Source organism: Felis catus, chromosome B4 (genome assembly GCF_018350175.1).
Source record: "Felis catus isolate Fca126 chromosome B4, F.catus_Fca126_mat1.0, whole genome shotgun sequence".
In the NCBI taxonomy this organism is placed as follows: Eukaryota; Metazoa; Chordata; class Mammalia; order Carnivora; family Felidae; genus Felis; species Felis catus.
This window is the reverse complement of record NC_058374.1, coordinates 58,549,219-58,572,604: the sequence shown is the minus strand read 5'-3', so window position 1 is coordinate 58,572,604 and position 23,386 is coordinate 58,549,219. Positions and strand designations below refer to the sequence as shown.

The 23,386-nt window shown below is 34.8% G+C and overlaps 3 protein-coding genes across 13 annotated transcripts in view; 2 read left to right on the top strand and 1 right to left on the bottom strand.

Annotated features, from left to right (window-relative positions):
* The window catches only part of KRAS (KRAS proto-oncogene, GTPase), a 40,370-nt gene extending 25,315 nt beyond the window's left edge, over positions 1–15,055 (top strand). The window contains exons 5-7 of one of the 3 annotated variants that reach the window (XM_045061560.1): positions 5,742–5,857; position 5,947; positions 10,622–15,055. In XM_045061560.1, the coding sequence (XP_044917495.1) occupies positions 5,742–5,857; position 5,947; positions 10,622–10,738 (234 nt within the window). In that variant the 3' untranslated portion in view covers positions 10,739–15,055. Of the gene's footprint in view, positions 1–5,741; positions 7,646–10,621 lie in introns of those variants that run through there. The other 2 variants (XM_023256853.2, XM_045061559.1) reach the window with 2 other exon arrangements.
* Positions 15,056–15,382: 327 nt separating this feature from the next.
* On the bottom strand, positions 15,383–21,736 carry ETFRF1 (electron transfer flavoprotein regulatory factor 1). Of its 2 annotated transcripts, none has more exons than XM_003988501.6 (3): positions 21,604–21,736; positions 16,405–16,492; positions 15,383–16,323 (listed from the first exon to the last, which is right to left on the bottom strand). In XM_003988501.6, the coding sequence occupies exons 2-3, from the start codon at positions 16,453–16,455 to the stop codon at positions 16,102–16,104; spliced, it is 273 nt and encodes a 90-aa protein (XP_003988550.1). In that variant the 5' UTR covers positions 16,456–16,492; positions 21,604–21,736; the 3' UTR covers positions 15,383–16,101. The 2 variants fall into 2 exon arrangements, with proteins under 2 accessions (XP_003988550.1, XP_011282149.1); XM_011283847.3 differs by having other exon boundaries at positions 21,600–21,733.
* Positions 21,737–21,747: 11 nt separating this feature from the next.
* DNAI7 (dynein axonemal intermediate chain 7) overlaps positions 21,748–23,386 on the top strand; it is an 81,680-nt gene continuing 80,041 nt past the window's right edge. For 5 of the 8 annotated variants that reach the window (XM_045061556.1, XM_023256847.2, XM_023256851.2 and 2 more), the window contains exon 1: positions 21,748–21,887. In XM_045061556.1, the coding sequence (XP_044917491.1) occupies positions 21,885–21,887 (3 nt within the window). In that variant the 5' untranslated portion in view covers positions 21,748–21,884. The remainder of the gene's footprint in view (positions 21,888–23,386) is intronic. The other 3 variants (XM_023256848.2, XM_023256849.2, XM_023256850.2) reach the window with 3 other exon arrangements.

Sequence of the window (23,386 nt, the reverse complement as noted above, 5' to 3'; positions counted from 1 at the left end):
TAAAATTGAAGGAATGTTATTGAAAACGTTTGTAAACATACTGCCTACTACTAAATCATACCATTAACATTTTATTAACTTGCATTATTTGTAACTTTTAAAAGATACTTTTTAGACAACATTAGTTAATATTTTAGTTCACATTTTACAAAAAACAAAAAATCTGAGATTATTGCCTAATGTTATAAAGGTTTGCAAATAGAGCAGGGCTACTCATCCTTTAATAATGCATATGAATTGACCGGGCTTCTTATTCAAATCCAGATTCTAATCCGTGGGTTCAGGTTGGGACCTGTGATCCTGCATTTCTAACAGGCTCTCAGGTGATGCTGATATTTGGTATGTGGACCACACTTGGGGTAGGCGACAACACAGAACACGGTAAAAGGGAGTCGTCTTGTTATTTCAACAATGTTGCCCTCTGCTTCTCAATGATAAGAGCCTTTTAGCTGTGTATCATGTATGGTTACTACCTAAGAAGTACTAGTTTGTTCTTAGTGTTTGATGTTAATGCTTTGCTAGACCACAGCATTCATAATTAATCCGAAAATTACCTGGATTCCTTTTAAAGTAGATTTGTAGGTTTTTTTTATAAGTTTTCTTATGGGGGGAGGTAGGGAAGGTGAATGTAGTATATATTATATGGAAGTGGATTAATTTAAATTTGCTTTGTAGATATTTATATAGAGATTGTCTAATTAAAATACAGAGTAATACAAAGGCATACTTGTAGTACTTTATTTCCTCTAACATTCAATTTTTCGTATATTTATAACCTATCATATCTTTATATAATTTATGTTGCTAAACTATAACTTAGATATTTTAGTTTCTGATCTTTGACTTCTTTTTATTTCATGGACTTGTTGATTTGCCTTTCAAAAATTTATTAATCTTCCTCTGCTGAAATTAATTTGATATTTGCATGCTTTTGAAAGACTTTAAAGAGCTATTCCAAGTAATTGTGGAGGTTATAAAATATATAAAAATTTTAAAAATTTATATTTCCAGTTTCTGTGAAAATTTGAATCCCTGTTTTCTGCAGAGTATTTTGTTACTCATCTGCTATTATTTATTTGCTACTTGAACAAAATAATTACGCATACTCTTGTTGCATTTTAACAGCAGCTGTTTGTTTCATGCCCTAAGTTTTAGTCTTGAGCATGAACCTAAAACACAAACACCAAACAATTATAAGTCAAGTTAATAGGAATAAGACATTCATTTAGAAGGACTAGATAAGTTATTTTAAGCTTTGGAGGCCACAAGGAGTATCTGTTGCAATTTTTTTTCTTATAACCCTTTAAAAATGCAAAAATAATTCTTAGCTGTGGCCAGTACAAGAAATAGGCTATGGCTGCATTTGGCTTGCGGGCTGTAGTGTGCTGATCCCTGATTCTCTGGGGAACTGTATTGTTTGATTAGATGCTAGAAGTTAGGTCAGACTTTTGACTTGAAATTTACAGGCTAACATTAGTAATTTTAAAATAAAACTTACATATTCTGTGAAAGGGAAATAGGAGTTTTACTCTAGTACTTTTTAAGACAGGATTGCAGACTGTGTATCTTATGAAATAAATTACTTTGTAATTTAAAAAGCCCATCATATAGGCTAGAATATAATGAATTCTATATATTTTTTTACAGTATTTTCGTCTACATCTGAAAGGCCAGCGTAATTTTTATTTTCTGCTAGTATGCTTTATGTGGTCCCTATGTTCCTAGTATATAAATACTGCTACCTCTAGTTCACATTTATCTGGGTAGTTTAGTAATTGCCAGATTTTTCTGGCCTCATTGGGCAGTAGATGCAGTGTTGGCAAAGACTGTTGAAACCAAAACATTGACACCATGGTAATCAGATGTGTGTTTTCCAGTCTGCTAAAATCAGAATTGGGGAGTATTCAGTAAAGTGGATGACAGAAGCAGAATTCTTAGCATATCTGCTACTCCTGATTCAGCTTTTTTGCTTTCTGGAGGTCTCAATTTGAGTGTAACGGGAAAATTAGTTTTACAAACTTAAAAATGTTGAGTGATTAATTTCTGGCTTTTGTTGTTAATTTCTAGATACTTAAAATTAGTTGTGAGAAGACCTCCATTAAAGAAAACTTTTGATCAAATTGTTTTAAAGCAGACCAAATAAGGAACTCCTTATGTGGCATATTTCTCTTTAATAGTTTGTAGTTGAGTTTGTGTACGTGAGATAAATATCTTGAACTTTAACTTTTTACAAGTTAAAAATAAAACAGTTACTGAGCACCTGCTGTGCTCCATGCATAACCTCCTGTGTAGTGGTTTTGCTGCATTTCAGTAGTACCTGAGATGGACTATAGTTTAGCAAGGTTTCTTGAAAAATAAGCAATACAGAATTGTTTTTTAGGATACATCTAGTTTCTCCCATGCCTGTCCACCAATAAAACTAGTAGTCTTGCATCTGTCTATACTGAGAGTACTTGAAGTGTTATTTCCTTGAAAGTGTTTGCAAGAATTTTTGCTGATAATAAGCCACTCAGCAGGAACTTGTGTAAAATGAAATCGCTCAGTGAAAGCATTATAGGCACCAGGATATAGAGTGATCCTGTGTGTTGACAGTTCCACTCCTGGTGTGGAATACACTTATTTCCTTAATCTCACAGGTGTGTTTTCAGATAATAGCTGAGCTGAAGTTATTGTCAAATCTCTTGATTTAAGAAAAAATTATACATATTATACACTCTGTTTTACATAAATATTTTCAGTTCTGAAAGTTGAGTAAGTATGTGTGGCAATGAGCCATATTTTTAAGAATAAATCATTGGGTGCCAGTTAAGAGCTTATAGCAGCAGCTAGCCACAGTGGATATTGGACATCTGATTCAGCTACACTTTGTCTTTAAAAATTAGCTACACATTTTGGGGTATGAAACCAGTGTTCTTTGCTAGTGCCAGTGGTTTAAGGTACACACAAGGATAAAAAATGTTCTCTTGATGTCAGTATGATTCTAAGGCATATTATTAAGAAATGAGAAGTAATTTAAGTCTGAGAAAATAACTGACTCTTTAAAATTTAATATAATTTTGTATTAGTAAAAATAAAAAGTGAACAGAGTCACTCTGGAATAACTATTTCTCACTATTAACAATCTTAGCCACTGAAGCCCTAATACTGAATTCTTGGTGGTGGGTAGAAATCTCTTCTTTTTAATTATTGGCCTCCAGTTCTCTCTCTGCATTGCTGGAAACAAAAATCAAATATCCTGTACTGGTGATGGGAATGTGCACACTTGAAAAGTAAGACACGTTCAAAATGATTTTAGAAATAAGTTACAATCAAAACTTGCTTCTGTTAAATTAGTAGGGGACCAAAACCCTGTCCCCTACCCTCCCCAGCATTTTTTTTTTTTTTACTACTTTTCTATTGACTTTGTAACTTTTTTTAAACAGAAGTAAAAGTTTATTCTTAAAAAATATGAGCTTTTACCTGGTTTGTTTTATTTTTATGTGTATAGGTCTATATTTTAATTTCTTGCATTGATTTTTGAATTGGAAGAGAATAATTTATGAAAATATCTTAAATGCCAGCTCATACTTTACAATTTACATATTTTACAAGTCATTTTAATGCCTTAAGTTATTTATCTTATTTAATGAGAATTTCTAATATATAATTTTTAAGGACTTAAAAAGTAAAAATACACCCTCTTGAGAATGATAAATATAAAATTTTTAAAAATTTGTATACAGGCACAAGTGGCTAATTTATAAAGTACCAACATATTTAATAATTTCAGAAAACAATTGGAGATTTTTATTTTGTAGTTGACTTAGCTAGCTAGTTGAGTAAATTGATTCCATTTAAAAAGAGATGCAAATTTTCTTGGGCTGTAATGATTTTTGTATTAGATAGCTGAATAGAAATATGTCACTGCCTGGGATAAATAACTTGAGATGTACATTTTAATATATAAACAGCAAATTTAAATGCCTCTTTCTTAACAAAACTTAATCTTATGAACTTTAAAGTTTTACTTTAAAGGTAAATTATTGAACTCTACTGAAGCAGTGCTTAATATATTCTTGTGATTTATAAAAATTAATATACCCTAAAGAATTGAGGTGTCTTTTTTTTTCATTAACTAGTATAGGCAATGAATGTGTGATAACTTCTGCATGCAAAAATTAAGCCTTAGTTGTTGGTTTACTTCAGTTAATATTTAAGTGGCCAATTCTTTGTGTCTGATTGAACTTAAAACTATAAATCATATATTTTTTTTCAACATTTTTATTTATTTTTGGGACAGAGAGAGACAGAGCGTGAACGGGGGAGGGGCAGACAGAGAGGGAGACACAGAATCGGAAACAGGCTCCAGGCTCTGAGCCATCAGCCCAGAGCCTGACGCGGGGCTCGAACTCACGGACCGCGAGATCGTGACCGGGCTGAAGTCGGACGCTCAACCGACTGCGCCACCCAGGCGCCCCTATAAATCATATTTTTGATATGTATTAGCTTTCTAGGTACTGGGTTCATTTTGTCACATTTGTTTCATAGAAAGACTGATGTTACCAATCCCAGAAAGTTCAAATAGGCCAATCCCCCTTAGTGAGTAATTAATTTTTTAAAGTAAAAACAGATTAAGCTTAAAATTAAATGTGTAGTAAAATATACCAGTCTTTCTAAATACTTCATTTTCTTTTAGAATAATAAACACAAATACTAATCTTTTAAGTTAATTTGCACTGCATGGAGATTAGTATTTGTGTATATCTTTTAGATGTAAGCTTCAACTCTGGTGGTATGTTTTTCTAGATAAACTAGGAGTACAGTTAACTGCATACTCTGTCCCCTTTGGCTACTGCTTACTTTTCTGGACTGGAAAAGACATTAAAAACTTTGTTGGCCTCCATATGGCCATACATGATTTGTTGTCATAGCTTTATCACTGTAGCCTTAAGCAGAAATCCCTTTTGTCCCTGTAGAGTATTTAAATTAGAATGGAAGGTATGAAGCCAATATAATTGGGTAGTGCTCTAAAAATTATTTTTAAGACTTCTTTCTAATAAGGAAACAAACTGCACTGTTACTATTCTGTGTGTGTACTTTAAACAATTCGCGATGTTTTCATATTATGGTATATGGCCCTCATGTAGCATTTTTATTTAAATAATGTAGCTACAAAAGTCCCAATCTCCGATCCACTTGTGGACCCTAGAAATGGTCTGGACAGTGTTTTAATTGAAGCTAGAACTCAAGATTCCAGTCCCTTGACCCAACTTTATTTTGAGGTGTGTGTGGTGTGTGTGTGTGTTTAAATATCTCTTCTGTACCATTTTTCTCCTTCCTCACATAGGGCAGGGGTGAGAGAGGCAGGGATGCTTGTTTTTCCTAAGTTAAATAATTTAAATCTAACTTCAGTTTAAGCTTTGATTAATTCCATGACTAGCAAACTATAACAATTATATTAGTTGATACACAAATACTAATATAGGTCCTAGGTTTTTCCTGATCTCCCCTAATAACTAATTTAAATTGTTTTAAAAAATTCCAATTCCATTACAAAACAAAAATGATTTTAAAGAACAAACCAGGATTCAAGCCCATATTTTAAAACTGCATCCCCACTTTTTTTTAAATAATATGATGTCTGTTTTAAAAAGAAATTCTCAAGTAAAGGTCATAATTTCAAACTTCTTGCACAAGGCTGTCCCAGTAAATTACAATTACCAATGAAACAGACTTTAAAGAAGTTGTGTTTTACAATGCAGAGAGTGGAGGATGCTTTTTATACATTGGTGAGAGAGATCCGACAGTACAGATTGAAAAAAATCAACAAAGAAGAAAAGACTCCTGGCTGTGTGAAAATTAAAAAATGCATTGTAATGTAATCTGGTAAGTTCGGCATATTAATTTTGGCAGAAACCAGATGTCTTTCAGAGGTAACAAAGTAGCAACCACTTTAGAACTACCTAGGGTGTGGGGTTCTGATTGGCAGCATTGAAAGATAAGAAATTGGTAGTTTGTTTCCATCATTACTACACTTATTTTTAATCTAATGTGTATTAATTATAATTGATGTAGTTTTGATAGCTGTATACTACATTTGTCATTGGGTCTAGAGAGAAAGAAAAAAAAAGAAACTGTAAAGAGTAGTAAGGTAGAGTGGCCCAGAAGGTGGGGAAGGGCCCACTCTTATAGTGTATTCTTTCTTTTGGACATTCTGCAAGCAAATACTTGTTCTGCCTGTGTTCTCTGACTTGGTGGCAGCACCATCACTGTTTTACCCAAGTAAGAAACCTGGGTAAAGTCTTGGGATGACTCTTATATTCCTCTTTTGCACCCCCATTTGGAGGCAGCCACAATTTCCTTTGATGTTACATTCCAACTTTTATCACATCATTAGTTCAGGCCCCTATCATTTCTTGGTGGGACTGTTATAACTTACTTGGTTTACCTGTTCCTGCCTTTATTCACGGTGTATTCAAAGAGTGTATTCAAAGAGATACACTTAAAAGAAATGTCATTGTCTTTTCTTTAAGTCCAGTCACTGACTTCCTGTTACGTATGGAATAAAATCTCAAACTTCATAGCAGTTTATACATATACGTCTGTAACATCTTCCTACCCCTCTAACCTTCGGCCTTATTCCTAAAAACTCCTTGCCTGAAGGGTTTTTTGTTTGTTTGTTTTGTCCTATGTAAAAAAAATACCATGTTATTCCTTACCTTTCCTTGAGTCTTGGCTGTTGCTCTTGTTTGGAATGCCCGTATCCTTATCCATAGTCATATTAATTAGCTAACACTTTTTTCATGATTCTCTACTATCCAAGAATCTTTATTTATAGCCTTAAATGGGCATAATATCCAATATACTGTTCTTAACTGTTACACGCTTGCATGTTAAATTGAAATAACCTCTTTTATGTTTGATTCCCAAACAGTAGAATCTTAGCCAGAATCATGTATTTTTAATCTTTGCAGGACCATAATTTAACAACGTTAAGTTATGTATATACATATTTACGTATACAGTAGCTGCCCATTTGGATTTACTGAGTGGAATTTCTCAGTTTCCTTTCTAAACCAGCCCATATTAAATTTGGTCTTGATCAAAAAATATTTCACTCAGTAGTTTTTATTATATTGATTTGAGTTCTGAAATAGTGTATCTCCCAAAAGCATAAAATGTACATTTGAATAATAGACTCAGTCCCAAAAGACACATGGTATACTAATCTGCTAAACTCAGAAGAAATAAAGCATGACTGGCATTAATTTTTATTGAGATTTATGAACTCTTAATATTCTTTGAGTATCATTGTATAGAGCAATATCTTAATTTAGAAATTGTGGCAAAATTTAACATTGCAATGCAATTTGAAAACTTTTTTTAAAAGTAGAGCTATTTAGAATAAAGTAGTAAGTTTTACACTTTAATTTTTATTTAAAACAAAGATGGAGGCATATACTTTTCCAAGATTTCTAATTTGTGACTCTGTAGTGTAAATGTCAAATAATTAGTGGGCATGATGAATTGAATCCTTGCTTTTTTCAGTGGGCATGGATATCATTTTATTTAAAAGTGTACTTGGTAATACTTAAAATTTTAAATAAAAATATTTTTACAAAATTAATTTGACAGTAATAAATATATACAAATTTGTTTTTCTCAGTCCTAAAACGAATGGGTTTATTTTTGAGACAGAGAGAGACAGAGCATGAATGGTGGGAGGGTCAGAGAGAGAGGGAGACACAGAATCAGAAGCAGGCTCCAGGTTCTGAGCTATCAGCACAGAGCCCGACGCAGGGCTCGAACTCACAGACTGCAAGATCAGGACCTGAGCTGAAGTCGGACACTTAACCGACTGAGCCACCCAGGTGCCCCTAAAATGGATGGGTTTAAACAAAATTACTGGGATAATTTTTTGTCTTTATATATGTGTGTGTAAAAATGACTAGTTCCCATATGGAAAAAAGGAATTCAGTGTCCATTTTAATTAATTGTAACCTTTCCTTAATCATTGCAATTATTCAATTTTAATAAGATACATAAGAGTTCAGTATTAAGAAAGAGTGCAATATTAACCTAAACTATTTGTCAGAATCTTAGAAGATGGTAATGTTATCACATTCTGTTTTCATTGTCCCCTAAATACTTGAGTATTGTTTTTAACTTAGAATGTGTCTTCTCTATATCCATCTCATAGTTTTTCATTTTATCTGCTTCACTGTTTTAGTACCATTGACATTTTTCTTCATTGTAAAAGTAGTTGAAATGGAGTAGGCTACATAAGCATATGTGATAAAAGGGAATTTGTGAAGGGTAGGGGAGTTGGATTAGATCCTCTTTTAAGATTCCATACCATTCATAACCATTTATGATTATAAATTAGTCAAGGGTTGGTGAATTATAAAATAATGGTTCTTTATTACATCGTTGGAAGCTTTTGTATTTCGTGTGTTAAGAAGGTTAGCATAAAGATTTACATATATTAAGCCTTGATTGTATTGCTGATAAGTTATATTTTATCACTTTTCCTCTCCTTTGGGTGAAGGAAAAGCATATGTTGTGCCAGTAATGAATGATTTCAGAAAGTGGGGAACACCATTGAGTGCAATTTAGGGGTTTTATTGGAGACTTTTTCCCCTGGACTTTTCATTGCTGTTCATGTGATAATTCTGGTGGGTTTTTTTTTTATTATTATTATTTTGTTTATTTATTTTTGAGTGGGGAAGAGGGGCAGAGGGAGAGAGAATCTAAAGCAGGCTCCACACTCAGCATGGAGCTGAACATGGGGCTCAATCCCACTCTTGAGCTGAAATCAAGAGTTGGCAGCTCAACACACTAAGCCATTTAGGTGCCAAATAATTCTGGTTTTCATCCTATAACTACTTATTTAAACCTTCACCAAGCCTCTCATTCCTGCTCTGTGTTTACTTTTTTTTTTTAAGTTTATTTATTTATTTTGAGAGAAAGTGTTTGTGTGGGAGGGGCAGAGAGAGAGAGGGAGAGAGAGAATCCCAAGCAGGCTCCACACTGTCAGCACAGAGCCCTATGCAGGGCTCAATCCCACAAACTGTGAGATCATGACCTGAGCCAAAATTGAGAGTCGGACACCCAACTGACCAAGCCGCCCAGGTGCCCCTGTGTTTACTTCTTCAAAAATATAATATTTTTCTTTTAGATCTGTTATGAAAATTAGTTAAGTGTAACTTAAATGAAAATGCCCTGAATTAATTTTACCATTTTGAAATATTGTAGAAGATTTTTGTAGTGTAGTAAAGGAGAAATCATATCGCTGATAAATTTTTAAAGTTTAAATTTATTTTCAAGAAATAAATAACTTATATGAATGTGTTTATATGAATATTCAACAGAAGTGGTTAAAATGAATAAAAATTCAGTTTTCATTATATTTAAAGTGTCTTGATTTATATAACTTTATTTGCTGAGTATTTGTTCCTAGGACTCCCTCTAGTGTCTCTGAAAGCATCAGTAGGTTAGCAGCTTTTTAAAAAGAATTACTACTCACAGATTTTAAAGTACATAGAGGATCATACTTTTTTAATTTTGCTTTTATATTTAGCTTGTTTTTTAATGGGGTCATAACAGGAATTGATTTCTATAATTGTATAATTTCAGTATTGCAGGGTTAAAATCTACCACTTTGAGAGTGCCATTTTTCACTTTATGAATTATTAGGTTGAAAATTATTCTACTTGAAATCACTTTCAGCCATTATTTATTTATATACCTTGCTTTGATCAGGAATAGATTTACCAAAATGACTAAATGGATATTTCTTTGAAGATACAGCATTTGGCTTTATATGGCAAACTTTTGAATATGTAATATGTTAATTAAACAGAAAGTAAAACAATAATAAATAAAAGAGAATTTCCTCCAAATTGATAACTATACCACCGTTTAAGTGATTGAGCTCATTTCTCTACAAGTCAGAGGTATTACATGTTTCAAAGTATTGTGTCTTATCTTTGGGGTCAATTCAAATTTCTTTTTTATATGTTAAGTATATGAATTGAAACTAATGCCTTAATATATATTATTTTCAAAACTGTAAGTATATTTGAATACTGTTTATTTCTTGGAGATTATTTAAATCTAACGGATTTAAGTAAGTATTGAACCCAGAGCTCAAATATTGTTGCTGTCAGTATTTATGAAAGTGGTACATAGTTGCATGTCTTATATCTAACATGTAGAAACTCAGAGATAATTAAGTGTAAATGCATTTTCACACACATAAAAACACATGCAGAAATGCACTGGGATTTGGTGACAGAAGTGTGTCAATATGAAAAAATAAGTAGCAAAGTAAGTTCTGGGAAAAAGGTACTTGTTCAGCTTATGTAAGATTCTGTACCACTGCTTTTCTTTGCCTTTTGTGAAAATCAGTGTTCCTATTTATAATGTTGACGAAATACTCATGAAGAAAACATTTAAGAATCCTAAAAGTCTTAAAAAAAAAAAAAAAAGGAATCCTAAAAGTCTTTGTCTAAAGAGAAATGTAAAGTGTCCTTATTCTTTCTCAGTATTAATGTCTCCAGTAGTAGTATATCCTTTCTGTTATCTCTATACCTCAATCCATCATATATATTCACATTTTAATATTTGTTATGTGTTTCAGGGTGTTGACGATGCCTTCTATACATTAGTTCGAGAAATTCGAAAACATAAAGAAAAGATGAGCAAAGATGGTAAAAAGAAGAAAAAGAAGTCAAAGACAAAGTGTATAATTATGTAAATACAATTTGTACTTTTTTCTTAAGGCATACTTAAGTAAAAGTGGTAATTTTTGTACATTACACTAAATTATTAGCATTTGTTTTAGCATTACCTAATTTTCTGCTCCATCCAAACTGTTAGCTTTTATCTTGAATGCTTATTTTAAATGACAGTGGAAACTTTTTTTCCTCTAAGTGCCAGTATTCCCTGAGTTTTGGTTTTTGAACTAGCAATGCCTGTGAAAAAGAAACTGAATACCTGAGATTTCTGTCTTGGGGTTTTTGGTGCATGCAGTTGATTACTTCCTATTTTTCTTACCAATTGTGAACTTTGGTGTGAAACAAATTAATGAAACTTTCGAATCATCCCTATTCTGTGTTTCATGTAGTCACATACATGGATTAATTACTAATTATAACTTCAGTTGAGATTTCATGATTCGTTTTACTGAAACATTGAGGGAACATGAATTTATGGGCTTCTTGTAGATTCATCTTGTAGGTATTAATGTCCTATAGTTTCAGTCACCCTTAATGAATGTAAAGTTACACTGTTCATAAAAGTTTCTCCATCTTTTCACTGCTGTTTGTCATCGTCACGCTCCCCAAAATATTATATTTTTTCTATAAAAAGGGAAAAAAAGGAAAAAAATACAAGGCAATGGAAAATATTAAAAGGCATTTACTTTCTGTATTAGATAAATTCCTATAATACTCTGAATAGCTTTTCCTGTTAAGGCAGACCCAGTATGTGATGAGGATTATAGCAACCATTTTGGGGCTATATTTACATGCTACTAAATTTTTGTAATAATTGAAAAAATTTTAACATGTATAAAAAATTCCCATAGGAATTAAATATAGTCTCCCTGTGTCAGATTGCTCTTTCTTAGCATAACTTTAAATCTTTTGTTGAACTTCAGTCTTAGAAAATAGTTTTAATTCTGGTAGTGACATTAAAGATTTTTTGGGCCAGTTAGCTTTAGTAGATGTTAAAGAGACCAAGACTGCAAGGCCAGGCCTTGTGTGAACCTTTGAGCTTCACTAAGAGTTTCATGGTATGGACTGCATCCCTGTGGCCTCCTAGTGTGCTCATGCATTGGGTGGTCAAAAGTAGGGACTAGCAGAGTTTGGATAAGTTACATTCTCACCATGTGGTGGTCCTCTGACAGATCAGGAACATCACTTTTAAAAAAACCAACAGAACTTTTTAAAAAACATTATTTTAAATGAGATTTTGGGGTTGGGGGTGGCAAGACTTTAATTTTTTTTAAACAATGAAGTGAAAAAGTTTCAAAATCTCTAGTATTGGCTAGTTCTCAACACTGGCTAAAGTAACATTTCATAAACACTTTACAAGTATGGTCCATATTTAAGAATATATAATGCTTAAAAAATAAACTAATAACATGATTCTTTCAATGCGTTTAAGATGTATTTTTAAATATCTGAAGTAAGATGGTGTGTTGAGGTGAAAATATCACTGGGCTAGGAGGAAGGTGACTTAGATTCTAGTTACGTGTCTTTTACAATTCAATTTTGGGCAAATCACTTACTATCCATTTCTTCTATGTTAAAAGAAGTCATCTCAGAGGCTATATCTAGCATTACAGCTATGTGATTTACATTCAGTTTACATAAGGAATACCTATTTGTCAATCTCAGCACAATCTGTAACTTTTTACCTGTGTTATCTTCAGTGCCAGTCTTAGGCAAAGTTGTGCAAGAGGTGAAGTTTATTTTTGAGTATCTGCTCTCCAGTATCAGTATCAGTACTCCCCCACATTAGTGTCATCTTGCCTGCCTACCCTTCTACATGCCCCATGACTTGATGCTTTCCTTTTAGTATTTTTGATTCCTCTAACCTCAAGATTTATTGCTGCTTTGGATATCTCTGTGAAGGCTTCCCATCAAGTCACATTAGTCAGGCCTAACATAATCTGACAGATACTATAGTGAGATGGACCTAATAGCTAATTTTTAGATGGTAGCTATATAGCAATTTAACTTTGATCCTTTTGAACATCATCTCTTTGCTACCCGGTCCATTAGTGACTAAGTAGGAATTTTCATACCTGCTATGAATAGACAGAACCCTATCCAGTGGAAGAATTTGATAAAGGTAGTACTGAAAGATGTCCTTAGATAATCTAAAATTAGGACTAGCCCTGGTAACAGTGATACATTCCATTATTTTGATAAGCAAAATCTTACAATGAAAAATACCTTAAAATTTAATTCACAAGGCTTACTTTTTAGCAGAATTCATTTATTCAACAACTATTTGAGTGCCTACTAGATGCCAGGTACTGCACAAAGCACTGGGGATATTTCAATATCCCCCAAAAAGGGACATGATCCCTATCCTTAAGTAGTGCTGATATTTTAGAGTGGTCTGTAATATCTTAGTGAGGCATTTGGCACATGACCCAGAGATAACATAATGCATATTTTAGTTTTGCAAAGAAGGGATATGGTCTCTAAGGTTTCTTCCAGTTCTAAAATAATTGTTTTGCTCTGATTCCAGTAAAGCTGTTTAATCAAGCTACTTTACATAAATCACTTTACTTCATTATTTTAAAGGAGTAAACTTGACTATATATTGTTTTTTATTTGGGATAATTATGTGATTCTCTTGGGACAACTTATAGTACATATTAAATCATATGTCAGATAATAACATTAAAATTCCCAAGTGTGTATTATTCTAGTTGGTCTCTTTGTATAATAATTAAAATAGACTTAAAATTAAATAATTGAATTTAAAAATAGTTTTATTTATCTGGGTATGAATAAACAGATGCTTGAGCTAATTCACAGAAAAAGAAATTTCTGTGTAAAAATCAGTCCAGTTTCTGAAATGCTGTGCTAAATTACAGGTTTATGGAACATTAAGACTTTATAGTACTTCCTCTTGTTTCTACACAAGAGAAAGAAATGGCCATATTTCAGGAATTGCAGTGCTTAACTGAGGGATTTTTAGGACTCTTGAATTTTTTGATGTAGCTGGGCAACTTTTTTTAGGCAGTGGTAATTATCCTTTATTATGTGAATTTTGAATGGTTTGACACAAGGTTTGTTTTTGTAGGGATTTTAAAAGGGGAGCCATAATTCTAGAAATAAATTTATGTAATTATTACGGCCTTAAAGATAAAAATCCTTGTTGAAGTTGAAAAAAGTTGCTAAATTACATAGTCTTAGACATTAACATGTTTGTGGAAGAACGTAGCAGAAGTATGTAGTATAATTTCAGTGAATATTTCCAATTAGGAATTCTAGGCTCTATTTTAACTGAGTCACACTGCATAGGAATTTAGAACCTAACTTCTAGGTTATCAAAATCTTTGCCACCATTGCACAATTTTGTCCTAATATATAGAAACTTTGTGAGGCATGTTCAGTTGCAGTTTGCACAAGTTCATCTCATTTGTATTCCGGTGATTTTTTTTTTTCTTTTAACCATTTTCTTCTAAACGATATATATACACATTCAGTTTTTCTGGTAGGCAATAAAAACTGTCATTTCCATTGTCAAAAAATAATAATTTCTTGGTAACTCTGTATTAATGGTTTTTTTTAAAAAATCAGTTACTTTAAAACTGAATTTATATTTAATAATTTCTGTTAGTATTGGGTAGCATGAAATCTGCATTGAGAAATTGAACAGCATACAACTGGTAGTTGTAAATTCCTTCAGAAAATGAAAATTATTTCTTCCTAAAGATACATTTACATGAGTTCTTGAAGAATAGTCATAACTAGGTTAGTGATTGTTTTCGTTTAATAGTTTTAAGTGCCTGTTTGGGATGATGATAGGCAATTTATATGAATTTAGGAAAAAACAAAGTTTTCACTTGCAGAAATGTCAATTACAGAGGGTCCCCCTCCCCATAGAGCTAAATGGGTTATGTAATGTTTTATCCAAAAGTTTCCAATTCCACTGTCTTGTGTTTTCATGTTGAAAATACTTTTGCATTTTTCCTTTGAGTGCCAATTTCTTACTAGTACTATTTCTTAATGTAACATGTTTACCTGGAATGTATTTTAACTATTTTTGTATAGTGTAAACTGAAACATGCACATTTTGTACATTGTGCTTTTTTTTGTGGGACATATGCAGTGTGATCCAGTTGTTTTCCATCATTTGGTTGCGCTGACCTAGGAATGTTGGTCATATCAAACATTAAATTTAAAAATGACCACTCTTTTAATTAAAATTAACTTTTAAATGTTTATAGGAGTACGTGCTGTGAAGTGATCTGAAATTTGTAATATTTTTGTCATGAACTGTACTGCTCCTAATTATTGTAATGTAATAAAAATAGTTATGGTGACTACGCCAGTGTGTACTTCTTGATGGAATTTGAAACATTTGCCCCACAGTTGATACAGAACAGTAATATTAGTGAATATTAGTGAATCTTTTGCAGCTTCAGTATGTACTTCTTGATGGAATTTGAAACATTTGCCCCACAGTTGATACAGAACAGTAATATTAGTGAATATTAGTGAATCTTTTGCAGCTTATCAGTTAAGTATAGTCTTTATTTGTGAAAGGTGTTGTGAGCATTATGTAAAGGTTTAAGTGTTTACTTAAAACCGTGCTAGATTTAGGTCCATTATCATGTTAATTCATTTAGAAGTAGATGCAAAACAGATCTACCTTTATGATGAAACAATAGAATAACATTATTTATTACTTTTTATCAGTAAAGGTACTTGATACACAACAGGTGACTTGTTTTAAGACCCAAAGAGAACCAGCAGCAAAATTAATAATGGAATATATTAAATAGGTATGTATGTAGTGCCAATCACTGGCAGCCTACTTCAAGATCAAAAATAATCTTACTCCATACGTATTATTTCTATAACTACACTTAAATCATTGCCAGGTGCTATTGTTTTGTCTCGAACCTTGAATGTGTGCTGTCAAGTGCCAAATAGGGCCAAAAATAAGCTGGTATTCCTTCAAAAGTTAAGGGAATTAATGTATAAGAAATTATTTTGCTTAGTTAAATGTGCATTAAGTGGCATTCTCTTGTCAGTAAAATGGAGAAAGAGGCTAAGAATAATTGGCAAAAACTTACTAAGTTAAAATTATTTCAAGTGTACAGTGTTTTCATTCAAAATTGGGTATTTATTAAATTTTAATTGGTAGTTGGCTATGTTGCTAATTTTGTGTAAAATTAAGCATAAAGTGTTGTTGATGAAGCTCTGTGAATAGAAATTGAAACCTATTTTAGTTCAATAAGGCAGCACAGGTATTTTTTTTTTTACAAAACCTGTATATCTTGCCATTTTAAGACACAATTATTTTTTATCATATCTGGTATACATAGATAGCTGACACTGAATTTCAGTCAAATTATAGTAATCGTGATCAGTTAGTTTTGTTGATATCTGAATAATAGCGTTGTTTCATCGCTCTGTATTTCCTAAGGAAGTATAAGGCTTCTAGCTCTTTCATTACAAATTCGCCCCGTCCAATAAGTTCTTTGATCTTCTCTGGGTCCTTCACATCTTTGTTTTTAAGGAAAACATTCTTCAGACGCCTCTTAAAATAGTCTGCTCCTTTTGGATAGTCTCGTCCAAGATACAGCAGCTTAAAAAAGAAAGATTATATATTTCTAAACAATCTGTATCTCAATAACATATGTATAAAAATGGCAACATAAGTACTTACATTTTTATAAAGGTTCAGTACTTCTCCTCTTAAAGAATTGGCCATTTTCATTTATTATGAAAAGTATCTGCCTTTATACATAACATACCTAAAGAAAAATAAAAAGTTTTGTAAGTAACTGCATTATAGTCTCTTTTAGAATCAAAAACAATTGCACATATTGGGAATATGGAAACTTTGTTTTTCATTCAGTAAATAACTTTTTGAGCACTTTATGTTCCAGGCACTGACATAGCCATGAAATGTCAGATAAGATATGTGTTCTCACAGAACTAACCTCTCTTGGGGGAGACATAATAAGAGAATTTTCTTACGAAGGAAAAAGGGTAATGAGAGGGAAAATGAATTGTCAAAGAGGGATATGTAGGTGTACCTCCATGTATACAGAGTGAAATGAATGAGATTTGAATCCAAGCTGCATAACATTACACAAATTACTTAACCTTTCTGAGCCTCAGTTTCCTTCCTGTCAAAAGGAAGACTGTCTACAATGCTCTCAAGGCAAGGCCAGATTTGTTTGGAGGACACGGAAGAGGCCTGATCATATCTAGAAGGGTGCTATACTAAGAGAGGCCAAAGAGTAGAAGCTGAGTGTGGGAGTCAAGCAGGGTGGCTCAGTTAAGCATCTGATTTTGGCTCAGGTCATGATCTCATGGTTCCTGGGTTCGAGCCCTGAATCTGGTTCTCTGCTGTCAGCACAGAGCCTGCTTTGGATCCTCTGTCTCCATTTCTGTCTGCCCCTCCAACACTCATTCTCTCCCCGCCCCCCTCTCAAATAAAAACTTAAAAACGTGAAATTATTTTAACATATTTTGTTTATACCAAAGTATTATTACAGTGTGTCATGTTAGCTACATTCAAGTGCTTATAGGTTATCAGTGGCTTAGTTGTAACCATATTGGACAGCACAGCTTTAGAGTATATTTCCTGTGAACAAGGACATTTCCCTACAGAACAGTACAACTATCAGAATCAGGAAACTAATGCTGCTACATTACCACTGAAATCCACACCCCCTCCACATTTTGGCATTCATTCCAAAGATGCTCTATTTTATAGCAAAAAGGTCCAAACATTACACACTGAATTTAGTTTTCATGTCTCTTTAGCCTTCAATCTGAAACCGATCCTCAGGGTTTCCTTGACTTCTATGAACTTCATACTTGCGAAGATCACAGGCTATTTATTTTGTAGAATAGCTGGAGACTACCACAGAAATGTTCAAAATGCTTAGAAATAACAGAGTAGCCTGAGAATGGGAGCAAGGGGCTGGAGAACAGGAGGGATCAAAAGGCAGGAGGAAATCCTCGGGGATGATGGAGATGTTAATTATGATTGTGGTGATGGTTTTATAGAAATGTCAAACTTATCAAACTATATTTACATTTTAAAGAAGTATAACTTACTGTATGTTAATTATACCAGTAAAACTTTTTAAAAATTGGTGTAAATACGCTGGCAAAATGTTAGGAGTAGAGCTGGGAGATAGTGAGATAGACATGGAAATAGAGATCTATCTAAACCACAAGACTGCTAATTAGGGTAGGTGGTTCAACTGGCCAGCAGTCAAGTTTCCTAAAACCTGGTATGCCTCTCTGGGGTGGGAGCTCTGGGTGTAAGCACTTAAATTTTTTTATTTTAATGTTTATTTATGTGTGAGAGATCGAGTGCGAGTGGGGGAAGGGACGAGATGGGGGAGACGCAGAATCTGAAACAGACTCCAGGCTCTGAACTATCAGCACAGAGCCTGACGCAGGGCTTGAACTCACGAACTGAGAGATCATGACCTGAGCCAAAGTTGGATGCTTAACCGACTGAGCCACCCAAGTCCCCCCCAAAATTTAAGTTTTTAAAAAGTTTAAAGTCAGTATGGCAGCTAAATGAAAATCTTTTTATTTCTTGCTTAAGTTCATAAATCTGGTTCTCTGGATTCTCTTTCTTAAGGGGGAAAAAACCACACAGGAACAAACATTATTTCCATTTTAATACTTCTGTAATTCCCCTCTTCACTAGTAGTTTTTGAGCTAATTCATACAGCAAACATACAATGCAGCAGAACAATTCTTTAAGCTTTCTTGGAATTTTCTGTTTTTCTCCAAATTGCTTCCGAGCTTTCCTCCCAAGTCTGGTAATCCTTTTCTGTCCATTTTTATAAGTGAAAGGACAAAAAAAGCTTTTTAGAAGATTTGTATACATGGTTGCAACTGATAGACTCTGAGCTTCTCTTAGGATCCGAGTGGGCCATTGTTGGGGAACCTCTGAAGTCAAAGTGTTAGATCATTCCTCCTGGACTGGTCAGATTCCCCAGAGAAGAAACTTCCAATTTGCTGAGGATTTGCCTATCTAATCTTGAGAAGTGGAAGAAGGGGGACCTTGCACTCAGCAGTATAGACACCAAATTTACTTAATTTCTGTTTCCAGTGTGGTTCTCGTACTTAGTATACCTGAAGACACCCCAGTGTACAGAATAGTATTATTTTGTCAGAAATCAATCTCCATGCTTCTGTAGGAGTAAGAGGTATGGTCCCTCCAGAGGTGTTTCTCAAAGAGCTTTCACTTAATCTCTTTGATTTACTTCATTCTTCATTTCCAATTCCATTGGCCCTGTTCCAGTGCCTTTTAAGAATTATGCAGTATAAATCGGGCTTTTCTGGTGTGTTGAGTCACATTCATTTATCTGGTTTGCAGCTTCCGAAATCTAACTGTTGTCATCTTCTCTCTTCTCTCTCATTTTTCCAATTTATTTTTGTATCCCTTCACTGAAGATTTAGTGGAGTTTTGGAAAGGAATGAAGTCAGATGGATGTATTTAATTTACTATATTAATACCTAATTTCAATTTTAAAACTTTTCTTTTTTATTTCTTTTTTTTTTTTTTCTTTTTTTTTGCTGAGAGCCAATTTCCAGTATGGTTAATCTTACTGAAGAATGGCTCTTCAGAACCACCATTTAGAAACGATTCTAAATCTACATAGACATAATTTCAAATTGCAAATTGTAGCCTGTTTAATTTTCTGGCTAGAAGCACAGCTTTATTTAACTCACAATTTGTCATTTGTAAAAACTTGTAGAGATCTGGCTTAAAGTGTCTTTTTAGTTTACAAATTATACATAATAAAGGATTTGCGCAGCAAAAAATGTAGCTGGTTTGATTAGGGTAAAATTGTCCCATTCTTTGATAGGGTACCTTATAGGAATCATTATTATTTTGTGTTGACCTTTAAGTATTTGAGTAGCCATTGGGAGAAAGAGGTCTCCCTGGGTTCACAATTGGTGAAGCTGAAGTGCAGCAGGGACCGGGGACTGCTCCTTAACCCTGCATGAAGTCATGGAGGTTACTGCTCTTTGTAAAGAAGCAAACTCTTAGCGACTGAGAGAAGTCCCCTACCATTCTGAGAATGCATGTGGTGGGCAAGGAGAAGAAGGTACAATCCTCATTGATAGCTTTTTGCTAGTAACTGTGGACTGAGGAGTTCAGATTTAACCAACTCCATTCCTGGGTTATCTAAGAACTGTCATTTTACTGGTTGCCAAAAGCTGTTGCTAATTACTTTTCCTCATGAAGTTCAGATGCCAATAAAAGCTGAAGGAAAACTGGCAAAGAAAGGCAGTGCAATATTATTATTTATTGGGTTGTTAGATTTGACTCAAACAGCTGACACACATGTCCCTAAACTAAGCCTAAAAAGCTTCACACAAAAAACCAGTGCCAGCACCAAAGGATATGTTATCACAGAGGTAGGTGGCAAGAGATTTTTGCCCCCTAAGGCTGGTATTTGGCTTGGTTGAGCCCTACCCAGAAGCCAGAGTATAGAAGTGAGCTGAAAAGAGCTATTTATGTATATGTTCAGAATGGGTGGATATTGTTATACCTGTCTGACGGCAAAGAGGGAGGAACAGGAAATCGCCCTTACACTTAGGCAACTTGCAAGAGAAGTACAAGAGAAGAACCGAACTCACTGGTACAATCTTTTATAGCATAGTGACCCCTAGAACACAGTCCAGTGTGTTCTCACACATCCACAGCAATTCCTCCTCCCTGGGAGGGAGGTGGCCTAGAGTGTAGGGCTTGAGCAAGTCCTCTCCCTTAGAGGCCTACCATTTTAAGGTAATTTGGGAAGAACGTCAACACCTCCTTAGGCCCACCAATCCTAACTGAATTGACTGAGGTTTTATAAACAGTAGTCTGAAACACTAAAAAGCTTACTTTCATATTAAATGGCTTCAGAACCCTGTATGAGGTCGACATTAAGATGTTTTGTATCTTGCTACCAGGGCTTGGAGATGGTAAAGTCATAATTTACAATCGGATTTCTGTTACAATGGGGATAATAAGACCTCAACCCATAAGACTAGCTCAGTAATACTTATTTACTAATACATTTCATCAATGAAGTTGGAAAAGAGAGAGCATTATAAAATTACAATTCAGAGATAAGAAATGGTGCCAACGATTTTAAAGTATTTCACGTTTTGTCATGCTAAAATAGGGCCCTGAGATCAGAGAATTGGGTGAGGATTTGGAGGGAGCTTAATATCTTAATCACTTAATGTCTTCTAGTTTCCCCGTGGGTCTAAATTGGTAGTGTTTCCTCTTGCGGGGAGGAGACTGAAATTCTGAAGGTTGTGCTACTGGCTAGTACAAAGAGCCGGTGACCTTGGGCCAGTAACTTAATCAGTCTTCCTGGGCCTCAGCGACCTTCAACCATAAGACTTTACCCAGGATTTGCTTCAAATAATTTCCACTTCGTCGTTAGAGCTGCTCTTAGGAAAATCAGCACATACATAACTCGCACAGAGAGTAAACTGAACCATGTGCAGAGAGAAGAATCCGAAAGTCATTAATTTTAAAATGACCAACCCTCTCGAAACTAATTTGTTTAGTTCTTCTCTAAATTGCCAGTTGAGCCCTGCCACTCGGTCGGGCCTAAACTGTGGTGGCCCAGGCAGCCCACCCAGGTGTCAATCACTTGACCCAGTGGCGTAGCCAACGGCTCCCTTCCTTCTCGAAACCCTCACGGAAAGAAGTGCCCCAAAACACTCCTGGGAAATTGTGAGGAAGAGAAACTGTCAACGTCGGAAGACGTTCAGAAAGCCTTTGCCACACCCGGTAGTCCCTGCCCCAGAGCATACTTCACGGCCTCCAGACCCCAAGATCTGGAAAACAGAATAAAACGCCCCGGCGGCTGCACTCACGCACTTTGCGGCATTCCACAGCCATAAAGGCCTCCGACCACTTCGACTCCAGGGTCGGTCAGCCTCGAACAGGGCGGTGTTGATGTGGGGCAGCCAGTCAGAGAAGGGGGCGGGGCGCCGCCCGGAAGAACCCCAGCGCGATTGCGCGGACACTTCCGCGAAGATTTGGGCTCTTTCCCTAGGGCGCAAGTGGGCGGGGCTTGTCGTCCTAACTACCCGGGAGCGTTTGTCCACGCAACTCTAATCTCAGATTTGGCCCGGTACCGGGTTTGCGCTTGCTGCGGCATGGTGAGCGGGAAAAGTGGTGGAGGGGCGAGCAGTGATTCACCATGTTACAATGATATAATAAGAGCATGTCATATTTTAGAGGGGAGTCGGTCGGTTTAAGAAAGCACCCATATCCCTGTGGGGAGTCTGCCTTCTGATTTATGGCCTTCCCGTCCGGGAGATGGACCGATGGGAATCCCAAACCGGTTTCGGCAGACGGGGGATGGCCATTGCGGTCAGACGGTGTCCTAATCTGGCATTGTTGCTAGGTTTAAGAATTGGTCTGAACCTGGTAATTTCCAATAATGATAGACGTTTCCATTAAATTGCTTTTTTTTATTGGCAGCTTGGCAAAAGTATGTTTTTGTGCCTCCTCAGTGGTTAATTAAAAACTGTTACAAGTTATTCTGCTTTGAAAAATTATTTTTTATGGTCTGTTGTGGAAATATGAATTGTTTTGTAATTCAAGTTACTCAGCTTGCCTTGCCTTTATTAAGTATAATAAAGCTTCTTGCTTTATTTTAATGCACTTCTCAGCTGTCATGACTTTTCCAAGGACACAGACCAACCCTGTAGCTATGAGAGTATCTTTTCCCCCATTTTCTTAAATGGGACTTCCATCTTCTATGGTTAAAACCAAAGGAAGTAAAAAATGTAATTAGTTAATTATTTAATTCATTAATTAGGGGGAAATACAAATTAAATTCTGTGTGTTGGACACTAGGCTAGAAGTCAAGGATCTAAAAGCGAATATTGCAACACCTCCCTGCTCTGGGAGACAGGCTAAACTAATAATAATACAGTTTTTTAACCGTAACAATTGAAATGTCTACAATGGAGTAAGATTAATTGGAAATAATGAAGTTGGGGTGAGGAAGGACACAGAGAAGAACAATGCTTTTCAAAGTGTGTTTTAAAGTATGAATGTGAGTTTCCAGAATTGATGGGAAGAAATAAGATGTGGAGAACATTCATGTCTGGAAGACAAGGAAGTAAATGGACTTTAAACTGACTTAAAACTGCTGGTAAATTGAGGGAAGAATAAGCCTTTAATTTATTTTCCAATGGAGCATAAATTTCATCTTATCCCTCTAGCAATGTTTCTCAAAATGTCCCTGGAACATTTGCTTTTACCACATCTGGAAAACTTGTTAAGATACAGGGTCCAGGAATAGACTGGACTCCAAGTCTACTGTATTAGTTTCCTAGTGCTGCCAGGTAACAAAGTAAAACAAACTAAGTGGCTTAAACAATAGAATCTTACTGTTTCACAATTCTGGAGGCTGATAAATCTAAGATCAAGGTGTTTCCAGGGCTCTGCTCCCTCTGCAGGTGCTGGAAAGGAATCTGTTCAGACCTCTTTCCGAGCTCTGATAGTTCCTTGGCAACATATCCCCATTCTTTATATGGTGTGCTTTCTGTGTGCATGTCTGTATCCAAATTTCTCCTTTTTATAAGGACACCAGTCATACTGGATTAAAGGCCATTCTGTTCCATTATGATCTTACCTTAGTTTAATT

Coding starts and splice junctions, on each gene's coding strand:
- ETFRF1 (XM_003988501.6), bottom strand. CDS start 16,455: ATGAAAATGGCCAATTCTTTAAGAGGAGAAGTACTGAACCTTTATAAA. Junction 16,324..16,404: donor TACTGAACCTTTATAAAAAT/GTAAGTACTTAT, acceptor TTCTTTTTTAAG/CTGCTGTATCTTGGACGAGA.